The sequence below is a fragment of the Grus americana genome, chromosome 22 (genome assembly GCF_028858705.1).
Source record: "Grus americana isolate bGruAme1 chromosome 22, bGruAme1.mat, whole genome shotgun sequence".
NCBI lineage: Eukaryota > Metazoa > Chordata > Aves > Gruiformes > Gruidae > Grus > Grus americana.
The window spans coordinates 8,614,359-8,631,687 of NC_072873.1; the positions used below are offsets into that span (position 1 = coordinate 8,614,359).

Sequence of the window (17,329 nt, forward strand, 5' to 3'; positions counted from 1 at the left end):
GACCTCTTAATTCTCTGTATTCTAAGGAAATCCATCCTTCACCCGTATTCTGCGGGGACCCACAATCTCCTCCCCTGCGCAGTGCCCTTCTACCTCAGCTCTTGTGTTTCCTTGAGGAGAGAGGCACCGCCGGTGGGCAGGAGGAAGGTAGCAAAGAAAAGGGTAGGTTTTTTCCCAATTTTTTTCTCCTTCTTGGAGCAGTTGTGCCCCAGTGCTGGGGAAGGGAGTGGAGGCAGAGTCAGACTGTGCAGACAGGGTGTGAGCCTGCTCCTGCACGTAATGCAGTAGTATTGCTGCTTAATCCTGGCACTGCGCGTGTTCGGTACCAAAGCTGTTGTGGTGGTGTGCTGTTGGTCCAGTCCTGTTAGCTGTGCTGACTTGTCAGCTTCCCCAGAATATTCACGTTACCTTTGTGGGCAAGAGCATTACAATAAAAACTGCAGCTTGGCGTTTCTGTCACGAACTGCAGTGAGGATAAAACACTACATCCAGCATTTGTATACTTAATGTAATTTCCCATCACTAGACTCTGAATCTTGAGACAGTGTTTGATTAAACCTCTGGAAGTGTTTGATGTAATTTTTTTTCCCCAAAAGCTCAGTTGAATGCTGCTTTGCTTTGAGTCAGGCTTTGCTGCTTCCACTGATGTTGGGCCGTTGTGGGTAGGTGGATACACAAGGCCCACCCTTCTAATGTGTTAGGAGATTTACTGACTTGAATAGCAGGTGGAATACGGATGAACTGATTCATATTAATAAAAGACAGATTGAGAAATCTAGTTTCTTGCTACTTATTGCAGGGGAACTTGAAGTTTTCCGTGGATGGTGATACGCCGGTAATAGAAAACAGCAAGGTTGTGTCGATCATCGCAGACTTGCTGTCAACAAAATCTGACATGGTGGAGAAGGCTCTTTTGTTTCGAACTGTAGCTACGGGTCGGGATGTCATTGACAAACAACATACTGAACAAGAAGCCACCTATGGCAGAGATGCCTTTGCAAAAGTGAGTTTAAATTTCCTTTCTCCGCATCTGATTTGGTATGTGACAGTAACTCAGATGCATTTCTTAGGCTTTTGCCTTTTGGTTGAGTTGTACTTAGTGCAGCAAAGAATGGTGCTGCCTGAGGAAGGCATTCAATATTGAATTACCTTTGTAATTGCACATTTTTCAGTACTCAGGTCCCAGTAGGGTTCCTGGGTGGATCAATAAGTATAGTGCTTGCTGAGAGATGGGAAGTCTGTACTTCATGTGGCTTTATTTCTGAATGTGCGCAGAGCAGAGCATCCCTACCTGCCCTGGCTATGCCACAGCATGCACCACAACCAGCAGTGCTTGCGGCGCGTGAAAGAGGGGAGGGAGCTGCAAGCCTGGCTTGCTGGCGTCTGCAAAAGGAATACACTGTACAGGGTGGAATATCTTTGGAAATACAGGGGGTTTATTTCATTAGCGGTTAAATTCAAAGGGTAGAGAGTAGAACAGTGACATCCAGAATCTAGGTTGGAAACCCAAAATGCTATCTTTTTTTTTGGAAAGGTGGATACCGATGACCGAAGGAATGACAACTGTCGTTCCTTTGCTAAGAAATCACAGAATCATAGAATCACTTAGGTTGGAAAAGGCCTCTAAGATCATCAAGTCCAACCGTTAACCCAGCACTGCCAAGTCCACCACTACACCATCTCCCTAAGCCTCACATCTACACATCTTTTAAATCCCTCCAGGGATGGTGACTCCACTACTTCCCTGGGCAGCCTGTTCCAATGTTTGATAACCCTTTCTGTGAAGAATTTTTTCCTAATATCCAATCTAAACCACCCCTGGCACAACTTCAGGCTGTTTCAGATCAAGTGATAAGGGAAGAATAGATGAAGTTATGAAGATCCTTGATTATTAACTTCACTTTTTTCCTAAGATTATATGTTTGCACAGCTTCACAGTACATTTTGAACACGTAGACTTTGAAGATACCTATGCCTACAGAACATTTTCTATTTGAAAGGTGAACAAGAATATTTTACTGCCATTGTGCTTGGCTGTTGTGTTTCTATAACTGAACTCTCACTTGCTTTTCAATATTGTTAAATTATTCTCAAGGATGGAAGTTATTGGGCAGCTGAAAAGTAGACTGGAATCAAATTAGGGGAACCGCTGTAGCTAGTGACCTCGCTAGGATTTAGACTTCATGCAAATGAGTTTTGGAAGAAAGAAAAAAACTGTTTTCATAGAATATTTTCTTCTTGTCAGTAGCTGTTCACTTTTAGCAGAATGTTATCTGTAGCATTTGTGTGGTTAGGGCAGGATCTTGAATTAAGCTTTGTAGCACCATGCGTTGCATTTACCAGAAAGAACTGAGACAGATGCAGGCAAAACTCCTCGGTGTTTGTTTCCTGGCAGGCTATATACGAGCGCCTCTTTTGTTGGATCGTGACACACATCAATGATGTGATTGAAGTGAAGAACTATGACACTACAATACATGGGAAAAACACTGTCATTGGTGTCCTGGATATCTATGGCTTTGAAATATTTGACAATAACAGGTGAGCCGCGTTGTTAAAGCACAGTGCTGTGCCTTCTCTTTTCCCAGGTGAGAAAACTCATCGCTTTTTTCCCTTCTGTTTTTGCAGTTTTGAGCAATTTTGCATTAATTACTGCAATGAAAAGCTACAGCAGCTCTTTATTCAGCTGGTTCTAAAGCAGGAGCAGGAAGAGTACCAGCGAGAGGGAATTCCCTGGAAGCATGTGAGTGATTTGGCAGGGGAGGGAGAGGTCGGTTTGAGGTCAGTGTACCAAAATAAGGCCCAGATTTCAAGTTGCTCCACATGTACGCTCCTGTCGAAGTGGATAGGACATCTGTGTCCATGCCAGCTGTACTGTCAGACTTGCTGTCTGGAAATCGGGCTGTGGAAGGAGCTAACCATTTATCTCACAGCATTTCTATATTTGCCATGGTTTGGGAAAATAAGTGACTCCAGGTCTGAGTTAAAACATATTGTGGCATCACAGAGATGCCACGCACATTACTGTGTGTTTCTGTTCTGAGAGCAGCTGTATTTTGTCTAGTTGTAGATATTCAAGTGTAAAATTCTTGAGTTCTCCTGTTCAGATTCCTTTCGTTGCGCTGGGGATAAGATGCGCAGTTTTCACTGGGGTGACTGTGCAGTTGAATTTTAAAAAACATTTTAAAGTGCATTCTGTAGCAGTTGATTTTTAGCAGAGGTCTCGAGGTTTATGTGAGGTGTTTAGTGGTTAGGGTGGAAGAGTAGCCTGCTTAATTGTGAGTTAGTGATCAACATATTAAAAGCTGATTGCTGTGAACTGCGGGCCCCATTCTCTCTGTCAGACACATGGCACAGTTCATCGCTGGCCAACACTGGTACGCTTCTTTTTCACTAGCCAAAGTCACAAATATACCCATTCTTTGGTTTGCTTTTTTACAGATTGATTACTTCAACAATCAGGTCATCGTCGACCTGGTAGAGCAGCAGCACAAAGGGATCATTGCCATTCTGGATGATGCCTGCATGAATGTTGGGAAAGTTACAGACGAAATGTTCCTCGAGGCTCTGAATAATAAGCTAGGGAAGCATGCTCATTTCTCCAGCAGAAAGGTAACATCCTCCTCTCCTTCCTTAAAACTTGCTTCCTTTCCTGTGTGATACCTTTTCTATTTGTTTTAGAGTTAACAGAATAGGGAAAAAGACTTGCAGGGGTTGGAATCGTTACATGAAATGAAGTAGAGCAGCTCCTAATTACCGAACAGGCCGTTTGGCGGCCCCGTATCCGGCAGAGGGAGCTGCAGTATGTCCAATGTGAGATCAGTTTTATTCCAGGCATAAAAGAAGCGTGAGCTCGTGCTTTGACATATCATGATGTCATCTGTAACCAATCGATGCGCAGTTTCAACCCACGTGATGTTCTTCCCAAGCTGCTCTAATACATAATGACAGTGAAATTATTCACACTTCTGCTTTATTACAGCACTGTGATTTTATTTTCTTTTTTCATTGTCATTGACTACAAAACACGTTCATCTCCGATTGTACCTATGATCATCCAGGCGCCTCGACTTGCATTGGTTTTGGTACCATGTAGGAATGAAAAGGCTTTATTTATTCCTCACTTGGCAGCATATTGAAAACATGGTCACCAGCCTGATTAATTTGCGAATCTTTTGCGCTGAGGAATCAAATAAGCGCGTTTAATTTATTGATGTGTCTGTACTGAGAAATGTTGTTTGAAATACATTGCTCAGAATGCTGGTTCCCCCCTTCTCCCTCCCACCCCGGTACAATATTTTATGTAGGTCAGAAATACAAAATTAGCATGGTTGTGTAAGATATGTGCTAAAGGCTGCCTCCAGGGAGGCTGAATATAAACAATAGATCTGGATGTGGCTTGTTTGGGTGAGGATAGGATGAAAATAAACCAACCAGGTTTTCCTCCCAGATGTGGCTTTCCTTAAGCGCCCTTTAGCTGCAGCAGACCTGTCATCTCATCTGCCACACGCATCCAGGCTGAGGGAGGGGGACTGCGCCTTAACCTAGATTTTACCTGCTTAAACAGCAGATGCATAGCATGTGCTGAGTAAACTCCCCTGAAAACAAGTATTTTCATGAAGCCTACTCTGGGTTTCTACATTTTAATGCAAATTGCTTCCTTTAGTAGTAGTAATGATTGTGAATAGTGAAGCCTGGGGGGACGGAGTCTTAAATCCTCTGCAGTGGGGTAGCGTGGGACGTGGTGTGGTTTCTGGAGCTGTCTAGTCAGTAGATGTAAGGAGTTCAGTTTCTGTTCTGTCCTCCGTCCCACGTCTGCTTGTGAAGTGGTTCCGTCATGGAGAGAGCAGGTAGTGCTTTGATACAGTGGGGAAAGCACTGAATTTCATCAAGTATATGGGAGCTTATAAAATGAAAATGAAAACAAAAATATCTGCCTGAGTCCTTACCTTTAGGAGTCCCTTCACAGCATGGGAAACATTGAAAGAAAATATTGCCAGTTGCAGCATTCCTCAGTAGGGGGTGGCATTGTCAGAAAACTGTTTGCACAGACTAGGAGGGAAACAAGGAATACTGCTATACATAATGTTTATGGAGGGTATGATGTATCGTCCTGGCTTGCTAATTTCTAGTTTAAATCAATATAGCCTTGAAAAAATTGATCCACAAAACTCTCAGCATCATAATTATTTTTCTGTCCCTCTCACATCTTTGCAGATGTCCTTTACCAGTATCTAAGGTATCTTCCTCAGTCCCATCTAGAACTGCTGTAGGAAACCTGAGCTTTCTCAGCCAACCTCTTGAAGCTTCAATTAAAACAGAGGACTTCATTTAATTTCATAATTTGCTTTTGGAGACTGCAGCAGTTTTGTCCAGATACTATAAAGTTCAGCATAGATTGAAGCTGTTCCTAAAGAGTTAAAGTATGTGTGCTGATACGTTATGGGAACAGCTCCCATCTTTCAGCCGGAGTTAATGCTTCACTGCTCGCCTGTAGAGCATGTTGCACACTGGCTCCATGTGGATAAGCTCTAAGGGGCTGCTGTGCCCTAAATAGTGGTGTCCTAGTTTGTGTGCTGCATGTCTGAGCTGCTGCTGTCTGCTTGGTTGTCCTGGTGAAAGCCAAACAAACCAGGAAAAATACTGACGAGCACTTCCACTATGAGTATTTGTGGCAAAATTTTATGTTCCTGGAGCATGGGTTGTCCTTCTCTGAATCGTCTAATGCTGATCTAGATCTGTAACATGCTAACTATTCTGATATTACTTCTCAGCATCACAGGTTCATTTTCTCAGCCTCTTTCAGTTCAGTTTTTCAATTGATCTTATACTTTCAAAGGATCAAGTGCAGTGATAGACAGGCTATGAATTCCTAAATCTTCCTTCTCAATGAACTGGTCGTGAAGGGAAGAATATCAGAGGGTCCGTTCTAGTCCATCTGACGTAGTATCTTCCAAGACACTAGGCAACAGTGAATGTCTAAGTGAGGGAAGAATACGGAACAAACGTTAACTTGATGTGCTCCCAGTCTCCAGTGATCTGCAGTCTTCCAATACTTCATCTCCATGTCGCCTGCCATCGTCTCCTGGCATTTCTTTCTTAACCTGAAGGGGCTTGGTTCATTTGGCCCTTCTTCCTGTAGCAGTCAGTCAGCACTGTTGGTGGGTTTTGCCCTTCATCAGGCCTCTTCCAGTTCTCCTGTGTCCTTTTTGAGATGGAGGGTAGTTAAGATACTTGTTTGGGTTGGGAATGGACAGTTTGGGGCCCATCACTTACTATGAACTTTGGCTGTTCTTGTGTGTATCACTGTATTTTTGTTGAACTTCATTTGCTCTTTTTTGCCTTTCCTTTAGCCTCTCAGGTCTTCCTGCAGTCCTTCACAGCCAGCCATTGTACTTCTCTGAATAATTAAGTACCATCAACAAGCTTGATGACCTTTCCATTACCCTCAGGTTGTAGCTCATTTAAGATGATGTCAGCAGTGTAGACCTCACTGCAGGCCCCCCCCAGGATCCCTGTTATGCATCTTTCCAACCATTATGTCTGTGAGCACCCTTTCTCTTACCTTTCCTAGCAGCTTAATTTCTTTGAGTTGTTGGTGAGGAGCCTTGTGAAAAGGTTCATAGAAATCCAAGCTGTCTATCAACTGTATCAATATACTTGCTGTTCTTTTTTTTTTTTTTTTCTTTTTTTCCCCTAATTTCCACTGATTTGCCGAGTACACACAACGTTCAGAGAGAATCACCCCTTAGAAACCCAACAGCCTAGCATCACGTTAAGCCACCTTCCAGTCTCTCCAGTACCGGATGAGTTTGAAGTGAGAAGCTTGTGCAGACAACTGTGTCCCGCCTGGTAGCAAGTTGCTTCATTTCATTATGTTTTTGCTTGTCCTGTACCTCTTCTGAGGACATGTTGATTTGAGATGTATGTTTTGGGTGGTTGAAAAAAGGCATGACATCCTCCATAGCCCCTTGCTGGTGAACACAGCTGCAAAAAGAAAAATTACTTTATTTTCCTGGTATGGTCTCATTTCTTCATTTTCTCTGTGTTCCTGCTACACTTTGGTCATCCATCAGCTCTGAGGACCCTGGCGTGCTTCCTGCTCTGCTGGACTCCTTTGTAACCTTCGGTGTACCTTGTTATTCAGACTTTTCGGTTTCCTCCTTGTGATTTTTTTTTCCCAATATATTTTATTTTATTTTTTTACATCTGTTTTGTCAGTTTGAGCCAATTTATTTTCTACTCTTGGGACACAGGTCAAGTTTTTTGGAGGATATTTTCCTGCTTCTAATAATCTCTCCTGCCCTGCAGTTTAACCATGCTAATTTCTTCCTTTATTTTCCCAAGACTTTTGGTGGATAGTAGATATTTGCTCATAGCCCTTGGCGCTTTTAAACAGTGCCCATGCTTCCTGCAAAGACTTAATTCATCTACCTGCCCCTTTTGGCTTAAACAAAAATCCTCATTTTTGTCTTGTTCACCTTTTTTTTTTTAATTAAGCTGAGCCTGACGGATTCTTTGGCTTCTGTTATTCCTGAAGGGATGGGTGTATTACAGCTGCCGTGTGGGCGCTTGACATCTTTGTTGTAGTGAAGGAATGAAATGGGAAGTCCAAGCTGCAAGCCGAGGGTCGGAGCTGTGACCACGCTGGGTGGATCTGCAGAGATGCTTGCTGTTTGAGGGGTCTTAGATGGTCTAGAGAGATTTGGAACAGAATATTCTAACTGTCATAGTTCGATTGCTTCATTTCTTTGCTGAGCAGTGATACTGCAATGGAAAAAAATATAAAGGAAGACTTAAAAAAAGTCATTCATTAACTGCAAGGTGCAATGTTTCTCTATGTGCTCAAATGTTCTTTTTGCATAATGGTGTTTCTGAGATAGTATCGATTTGTAAATAAAACTATAGGCTCTTGCGACTTGATTTTGTACAAATATATGTTCTTTTAATGCATCCATGACAAAATATTATATAGCAGTGTTATAACTGGATTTTGCATCTACACGTGTGTATATAAAGTGGAATAACTATAGTTTCCATTTCTATTTCCAATACATATTGCTCTTCCATGAAACTTGAAAATCCACGGGTGATGTTTTAATGTATGTGAATTTGTTTCAGCTTTGTGCGACTGACAAAACGCTGGAATTTGACCGAGACTTTCGAATCAAGCACTATGCTGGTGATGTGATGTAAGTTTCTTTCAGAAATAAAGTTACACCTTCTATTTTTGTCTTTTAGCCAGCTTTGAAGTGGTACAATATTTTAATTTAATGCTGCTTCTGGTATGAAGCAGAATAGCTGTCATACAGAATTACAGAGTGCAGCAGTTGCTTATTAATTAAATCTTATGCTGGTTACTTGCTGTACAGAATATGATTTTGTACTTGGAATAGAAACAAAAGAAGAATATGGGGAGGGGGGTGTGGGGAGAGCAGTGCTTCAGGGGAAAAAAAAAGAGGGGAAAAGAAAAAGCCAGCACTGTTTATGCAAGAAAGCTATACTGAGCTAATAAAATCTGGTTTAGACATCTGTTTAGTATGATTATATAACTCTCTGGCTTTAAATTCTCAAATCAGTTTGAGCAGACCCAAAATGCAGGGTAGTGTTAAACTGCAGTAAGTGTCAGTGCACGGAGCCTTCCCCGTTCAGGTTGAGAAGTTTCCTGTACCTGAAGCCTACAAAAACATTACAGTATGTGACAGTAATACAAAGGAAGATTAAGAAGAAGTGAAAGATGCCCATATGTTAGCAACTGTTCACTGGGAAAGCTGTTGTCTGGAACATCACCGGAGTGATTTAATGGTTTAGGATTTGTGTAGCTCCCCGTGCCAGCAGAATCTAAAGGGAGTTAATAAGGAAATAATTTAGGATTTCTTTTACCTTGGGATTAAATTTACCTTTGATTTATAAGGGTAACCAGTGTGATCATACTGGAGCCCATTCAGCGCAGCTAGGTTTTGTTCTGGAGCCCTTGCTGAGCAATTGCTGATAGACATCCCTGATTTCAAAGTATTTTGCCGACGAGGAGAAAATACAAGGTGCCCTTTTAGTGGTTGAACCTTCTGCACTGCCAGCAGCTGAAAAACTTGGTAAAAGAAAACTGAAATGTGGAAATAGTCACAGATAACGTAGTTCAGGCTCAAATCTTACGTGGAGCAGTAAGATTTGAGGGTGGCTCCATGAAGGGATTTGAATGTCGTGGGGCTCTGGAGCCCAGTGCCTGCAGTTCAACTGTAGCTTCCCGGGGGGGGATCTGGAGCTCAGGAAGCAACTGAGTGGGAGTCACTGAATGGGGAGATTTGGGGCCTTTTCTCTGAGGACAGAGCACTGTCTGTCTTGAGCCTTGGAGAGGAGACGAAACTCTGAAGCGGTAATCTTTCAGGGTGGTATTTCTGTGGGAACAGAGGAAGGGAAGAGTCCGAAATATGTGTGTGTGTGTGTTGGTTTCCAAGAGTTCCCTAGTCCCTGGTTAGAGACTGCTCTTGATTTCAGGCACTTTCCTACTAGAGAATCTTCCTTGACACCAAGAGAGGGACAGATTAGACCTACTGAAAAACAAAACTTAGAGGATTCTGTAGGATTTAACACAATCGCATACTCAGAAGTGGAACTCTTGAATTTGGGCCATCTGCAACTTGCTCAAGTCCTGCTAGGTGTCTCAGCTATCATGTTCTCCACCTGCATAGTTCAAAGAGCTTTCTAAAACTAGATGTGTGTTGTTCCTGCGCTGGAGCTGGAAAGCTGGGCACAAGGACCTAAGTCTCACGCAGTGCTCATGCAGCAAATTAGTGATAGGTTGGGAAACAGAGCTGGATTCCTGATTAGCATCTGCTGTGCCTGTAGGAGTGCAAGGATGCTGATTCCACATTGATACCAGCAGCTCACAGGAGGACTCTGCTTTGCAATTAACTCTTTTTTTTTTTTTTTTAGTTACTCAGTCACTGGCTTTATTGACAAAAACAAGGACACTTTATTTCAAGACTTCAAGCGCCTCATGTACAACAGGTAGGAATAAAAATACTAATGAGGTGAATTTAAATCTGATTTGTCAGAATCCTTTTTTATAGAGCGGATGCTAGAAGAGACTAACATTTTCACTGATGCTATCTTTGCCGTGTGCACAGTGCACATGAATAAACACATTGCTTTGGGATTTGATCTTTGTATGCTGCAACCCAAAGGCTGTTAGTTTGATTTTTCAGGATAAAGTCCTTATTCTGTATATGTTTTTGTTCTGATATAACCTTTAAATTACTTAAATTTAAAGTATTAAAGTGTTTGAGCCTAACTCATTGCACAATCAAGATAGCTGTGTGGAGATTTGTCATTCACCAGCATTTTGGTGTAAACGTACCATTACTGATCTCTCTTTAGTCAATGCTAAAGATACCGAGTCGCATTTGGTCCCCAACAGATACCATTGGCCCCAGCTCGAAAGAAAGTTTAGTGATGAGGGGAAACGTAGGCAAATAGATTTTAATTCTTTTTGTCTGTGCAGTGACATGAAAAGTTGAAACCATGTAGTCAGGTGTTTTAAATACCAATGAGGCAAGTAAAAGTTGCCTTTGACAAGCAAATTTGAAATCCTATCAAAATCCGGCTGTATATATAAGTGCCCCAGAAAGCTGTTTTCCTTAGCAGCTGGCATTAGACATGTTCTCATTCTTTTGTTACTGTGGCCTACCTCAACCTCTTGGAGACTTTGCTCAGAGGTGGAAGTCAGCATTAAATAGCCTGCAGCTGCTCCGACAGCTCTGGTTCCCTGATTTAAAAGCTTGTACAACTATTAACTTAGTTTACAGCCCTGTCATGTTTACTCTCCCTTGAACAGCCTTGCTGATCATGTGTTCAAGACTTCACATTAACCAAAACCCTGCAAAATATTTGTGGTACGGAGGTTTTATTAAATTTAGCCTCTGCTTTCCGTTGTCTCTGGTAAAGACTGTTCACAAAGACCACTTAGAGCACACCGAAGCACGTGACAGATTGGCTGTTAGATTGCTGTAACTGCTTTCAGCTTTTGTCTGTTCCAGAGCTCTTGCCATCCATCATGGCCATTTTACCTCACCTTCAACCCTTCAAGAAAATGTAGGCATCATATAAATGTATAAATTATTTTACATATCGAGAATGGTGCAGAAATACAGCTTGAAATCAGATAGCTGTTTCAAGGGAGGATGTTGTGGGCTATGGTCTTACTCTTTGCTGTTTTCATTCAATTCTTTATGTTTGTGTCAGTAAGGCAGACTCTGCTTTTGATAGATCACTTCTGCAGGATTTTTACTATCCCATTACTGCACATCTTTATCTGAAGAGGAGAATGTGCTTGTCATATTTCTAGAATATTCTGTTGTAAGCTTGAACCGTGTATTGCTCAAGAGCAAGAGATATTTTGCCCAGGAATGTCATATTGGTTTGGCTGATACGTTTTGAGCTGAAAATACCAGTAGATCTGGACAGAAGGAAGCTGTTGAACTCTGAAATTAGTGGAAGTGCTGTTAGACTGTGCAATTAAAGAGACTGTCTTTTAGCTCTAACCCTGTGTTGAAGATGATGTGGCCTGAAGGGAAACTGAGCATCACGGAGGTAACCAAGCGACCTCTGACAGCTGCTACTCTTTTTAAGAACTCCATGATTGCACTAGTGGACAACCTGGCATCGAAGGTAAGCATTTCTGTTTCAAAATCGACTCCAACTTCTGATTAGTAGGGTGTAGCTTCTCCGTGGAGAGACTGCCACCTTCCTATGACTGCAGTCAGTCGTAAAGCCGAGCTGATCGATGGCAGATGAGCTTTGGTTGTGACAGTGGGCAGCTGTGAAAACCTCCTAGGAGAGTTAGCTGCCATCCCCGCGTAAAGAAGGTGGCTTTTTGTTTCCTCTGTGACCAGTGTATCTTTCACTTGTAGGAAAGCCAGTCTCTCTTAGGTAATAATTATTATATCAAATAAATAATCGTCTTTAACAAAGCTCTTTTGGCAGAGGGCCCAGAGGGTGTAGTTTCACGGTGGAGAGATTCTCTTTCTGGCTTTCAATGCCAAGTGACGTCCGTGAAAATACAGGCAGACCTGTGTGATTTTCTTCTTTGCTCCTCTTTGCTGTGTCAGAGCATTTATTTTACTAAATAATGAAGTTTTATAGTAGAAGGTATTGCTTTGGTGAGCACCGCTTTGTGTGAAGAAAGGGAGGTAAGGGAATGAACTGGGAAAGGGGCTGTTTGAAGGCAGTGCAGCCGAGCGGCGGGCTGAGGCGAGCAGTGTGATCTCTCAGGCCAGCAGAGATCGATCAAGAAATATTTGGGTGTTACTGATGCTGGGTGACCTTGTTGGACTCCTGGAAAGCAAAGGAAACGTTAGTGGCCCACGATCTGGAGGGAGAATGTGCATGCAGATGTGGTAAGGCTAGGGAAGGCTTTGTAGAAAGATGATCCTTCTTCTTATAAGAAGACCCTGTGAAGAGCAGAGCACTGTTTGAATATTTGCTTGGAGTGGCAGCCACACAAGTAACAAAATCTTGGTAGGTGCTGCATTGCTCAGAGCACAGTCGTACAGTACTGACTGTGCGCAGGAAGAGAAAGTTATCCTCACTGGGAAGATTACAAGGAATAACATATTGCTTCATGTTTTCCAGAATTAGGAGCTGAAAACACGCTTGCTTTATATTTTTGAGTTCTAGTTCTGGAGTGGATTTAATCTCCAGCAGTAAATCTGCAGGAGAGAGTGCAAACCTGAGCAAAGCTGAGCTTCCCGGCTGAGGAACGAAGCCCCATAGCTCTCCCCAGTCCTGCTTGACTAAGGCTGCTGAGAGGATCCCTTGTTAGCCCAGCTGAAGGCCAGGTCTTGCTTTAGGCAGGCACCATCAGTAGAAATTGAGAGACGTCCTACCCGACCGCCTGTGCGGGCAGAGAGGAGCTTTTCTGGATGGCAAATCATGAGCTGTTGGGGCTGGAGAAGATGGCTGTGACCCTGGTGGAAGGGTGACAGACTTTAGTCTGACTTTCCAAGCAATTGAGATTTACCTCATCTGTCAGTCCTCCAAATAATTTGCTGGCTAGCCCTAACCTAAATTTGGTATAGAGATGTCAAGAACCCAGAGAGCTTCCTCTGCGTGTTGTGAAAATGAGTAACTGGGGAAGGAAAAAGATTCTGATTGATGCCGCCTGTTGTTAATGCAGTTCTCTGTTGTACAGAACAGTCTCGGTGTCTCTTGCCTAGCCAAACGGTGCGGTGTTTCAAGCGATACAGACGGAAACTGCTCAGGGTGTTGTAGTGGAGGGCTGGGATCCAGAGGGGATAGCAGGGAGCTGTTGGTGGGGAGGTTCGGCAAGCGCTCCTGGAAAAACTTCATTTGCGTATTTATTGGAAAAATTATTCCAGGCCACCTGCTATTTGCAAGAATAGAATAGTCAAGAGAATTCCGTGCATTGCGGTGGTTTGAACAATTCCCGCGACTCACCGTGGGAGATGAAGAGTTTAAATCGCACTTTATCCATCTTGAGTCAGTAGGTACCAAAATTCATCATCGAAGGCTGGCTGGCGTATGTGAAATGAGTTAGTGTCATTCTATTTATCATCAGTATCTGTGCCACAAATGTCAACCTTTTCCAAGGATAGGCCATAACCAGGAATTGTTTCCAAGTCAGAGTTAAGCTCCTGAATTTACTAAGAGGCTCCTTTGTGTGTCGCAGTTCCCATTCGTTACCTTCCCTAAATTTTCATTGAGAAACCTGTATTTAAGATGTTGGGTTTTCCCTGATTTTCTCTTGAATACCAATGGAGGAAATTGTCTCAGAGCATTGTATTTCCCAGAGAGTTATGGATCCCTTTAAAGGGAAGGCTCTCATCAAACAGACATGTTTGTCAGGACTTAACGAGGACCCTGGCCAAGCAGGAAGGAGTCAGGGGCTGTCTGGTCGTGCAGCGTCTTATGGCCAACCTGGAGTGAAGGGGGTGAAATTCGCCCTTTAGAGTCTGCTGTTTAAAAGTTTAGATGGCTAATGCTCCTTGCAGAACAGTGTTTGTAGGTACTTAAGCTTGCAAACTAAGTTACGTAGTTGAGCTTTGACTATTTTTAGTGGAGAGCCTGGTTGTTTTACATCTTAAAACCCCCGAAAATTTGGTGAGCCTCATCCTGAAGTCAAGCTTATGTTTACTTTAAAGGGTCTAAATTTTGGGGTGTCCTAGAAAGGAGAGGTTGCTTAGATAAGGGTCCTGAAAACACAATCGCTGTGCACTTCAAACGGTAAAACAGCGTGCAGAGAGATGGTGCTTCTGCCTGGCCGTTGTGGCCTCGGGATCTCCAAGGTGACTTTTTGGACAGTTAATAATATGCGCATGTTATTAGCAAGCTAAAATCTGGGCATTCAAGCCAGGCTTTGCTAGATACTGGTTATACACAGATAAATGGGATGCTCTGCCTCTGAGTCATTGCCAGTTTGGATACTTGTCTCTGCTCTCCTACTTCTGCTGGGGGCTGGCGAGCGGGTGAACAGTTGCTGTTCCAGGGCTGGTAAAACCGCCGTCTCTTTTGGGGACGCCACTCGTTGCAGTTACGGGTACTGCGATTCTTCCCTTGGGTCCTGTTACTCATTTTTCCCGTGCTTGGGACCGGAGTTGCGCTTCTGGGGATCAACAATGACAACGTCTATGTGTCTGACTGTGGTTTGGACCCCGCAGGAATCTCTTTTTTTGGGAAGCCTGTGGTAACAGCTGGTGAACACAGCTCTCTGAAAACAGCATTGCGCAAGTGGTGTTAGCTGCTGTGGTCTACGGATGTCAGAGGAATAAGGTTCCATAGGGAGAGGTATTATCAGTTCATGTCTTTCTCAGCTGTTTCTCAAAAAAAAAAAAAAAAAAAGATGAGGATAGACTTGAATTTTGTTGCAGTTTGAGCTGATGATTTATTAACGTTACTGGAGTGTGCCCAGTGTGTAAGTGCAGTCAGTGCTGCTTTCCTCACCCTGCCCCCCCATTCTACCTAGGCTGTTCTTGCTGCTTTAATGTTTCTCTGTAAACTGCTTTAAACCACATTTCTGCACTCTGTTTCTCAAACAGAATGGTGGTCCAAGAGCTCTTCTTTGTCGATGCTCATTTGGCCTTCTTGGAAAGCAGCAGGTTTTTTGGCGATATCAACAGTATCTTTAAACCTGTCATTTGGGGGAATGGTCTCCAAAAATGCTAATTTGGTGGGCAGGAATAATAATTGCAGAAACAAAGTGCAAAGTCTGTGAATACAGTACCTACAGCGTTCGCTGGTTATTTAATTTTTCTGGCATTTAAAATAACCACCTTGAAAATTCTGGTTTTTTGGTATTCTGGTTTAAGTCTGGAATTTGGTGATGAAGCAGAGTTCTGCGGTTCCTGAGAGGAGGGGGCGGGTGGTGTGGTTATTAGGGTGTCGGATCCTTCCGTTAGGGTGAGTAGCATAAAAGTGTTGTTAACACTGCAGGAGCTGTTCACAAATAGGGTTTTAACTTCAGCTTGTGTATGCACGTGTCCTTGCAAGTATAAAGATTCAGGAAATATGTTTTTGGATGCCGAGTTGAAGTGGCGCTTATCAGTAGTGGTATCTCAATAATACTGTAATCCTCCAGAACTGCACTGAGAGTCTTTTGGGCAGAAACCTCTGATAGGAGAAAAAAGTACTTTTTTTTTTTCAACAAACCAACCAACCAAAACAAAAACTGGCTTTACAGAGCTGCTGTGTAATGTTTCTCAAGCACATGTTTTACTGCCCATGCTGTTCTCTTGAGGATTCGGTCTTTCTGTGATGGATTACTTTGGGTGGCTTTTCTTTCAAATACTGACATGGGAAGTCCTTTGGCTGACACGGCTGTAAATGATGAGCTTCTCCAGGAACTCTCTGGACATGCATCTCTTTTTCTTTTCTTTTTTTTTTCCTCTCCTTCTCTGTAACTCCTTTTGTCTGACTCTTCTTTCTTCCGTACCTCTCCTATCCAGGTTGACAGGCTTCATCTCTAGTAAGTTATAATGTCATCACTGTGACTGATTGGACATATCCAGCACAAATTTGTCAGTCCTGTGTCCTACCCTGTCTCTTGTCTAACAAACTATAAACCACTGAAAAGAAATCTCTCAAGAAGGAGCTTGTTTAGTGTGCTATGACTTTAAACTGGTTTTTTTTAACACTTAAAAATCTAAAAATTGCTCAGCTCGATTTAAAAAAAATAATAAATCAGTTGCAATTAGGCATCTAAACAGCCTTCAGAACTGAGGCCTTTGTCTCTGTATTTCAGTTTTTCCATTTATAAAATGCAGCTCCCAGGCTTGACAGGCTCATGGTGCAATAATGGGAGCTGCATAATTATCCCCCTGAAGAGCTGAGGCTGGTGGGATTGTAAGCATGGAATAATCTACTTTACAATTTACCCTAGTAGCTGTCGTTGCTGAGACGCTTTAATTACACTGCAATTGCTCTGATAGATGATCTCCTGTCTGTGCAGGAACTTCCTATTTCTGTTTTCCGAAAGGAAAGCAGCGTCTTGATTTCTGCCTTTGATATCAAATGCAGATACAGTCACTCCTCTTTGTGCTGGGCTTGAAGTCACAGATTTTTTGCATTGAGGTTTGTTGCGGTTTTGAATGGCAACGACATGAATGACTACCCAAGCAGCCAGCTTTGCAGTGGTGAAGGGAGTTTATATATGAGCAATAATGAATTGCTCTGAACGTCAGTAATGAACAAGTGACACCATTTCCCTTGAGGCAGAGGGGTTGGATGTACTTTCTTGACTTCATACTCCTTAATAACTTCTTTAATTTGGTTCCTACGTTCTCAGGATGTTGCAATTCTGTGGATTGAACATGGAATATTTGTGATATAGAATCAGAGAATCGTTTAGGTTGGTAAAGACCTTTGGAAAAGATCATCGAGTCCAACTGTAATATTAATCTTATCAAAGGATTTATATTCATCTTGACATCAGATGCAGCGCAATGGTATTGAGGGCAGATCTGCATGGTCTGGGATCGTTCTGCTGCTAGTGACGCCATTGCTAATGCTGGGGTAGGTCTGTCCTGAAGGATGACTAATGTGTGGGTAGAGACGTGGTCCAAGCTGAGTATTAGCAAGAGGGGATGGGGAGAACTGCAGATTGTTCACCGTCACAACTGCAGGCTCTTGCACAGCTTCTACGCTCAGGTGTAATTCAGGGAGTTCTCTGCATAACCTGCATTTTCCCTGAGCAGCTTATTTCCAGTCATATAGGAGACTTGTTCCAGCAGAGGAATGACCTCGCCTTTGTTTCTTGCCATAAAACCGAGAGGTTACAATACAGAGCTTATAAATTGCAGGCATCAGGTCCAGCAAA

General features: G+C 42.8%; 1 protein-coding gene across 4 annotated transcripts in view; it reads left to right on the forward strand.

Moving 5' to 3' along the window:
• MYO1D (myosin ID) overlaps positions 1-17,329 on the forward strand; it is a 160,756-nt gene that overhangs the window by 44,964 nt on the left and 98,463 nt on the right. For all 4 annotated transcript variants that reach the window (XM_054801630.1, XM_054801632.1, XM_054801629.1 and 1 more), the window contains 7 exons: positions 800-1,003; positions 2,396-2,541; positions 2,629-2,743; positions 3,442-3,612; positions 8,122-8,192; positions 9,934-10,008; positions 11,535-11,667. In XM_054801630.1, coding sequence (XP_054657605.1) covers positions 800-1,003; positions 2,396-2,541; positions 2,629-2,743; positions 3,442-3,612; positions 8,122-8,192; positions 9,934-10,008; positions 11,535-11,667 — 915 coding nt within the window. The remainder of the gene's footprint in view (positions 1-799; positions 1,004-2,395; positions 2,542-2,628; positions 2,744-3,441; positions 3,613-8,121; positions 8,193-9,933; positions 10,009-11,534; positions 11,668-17,329) is intronic.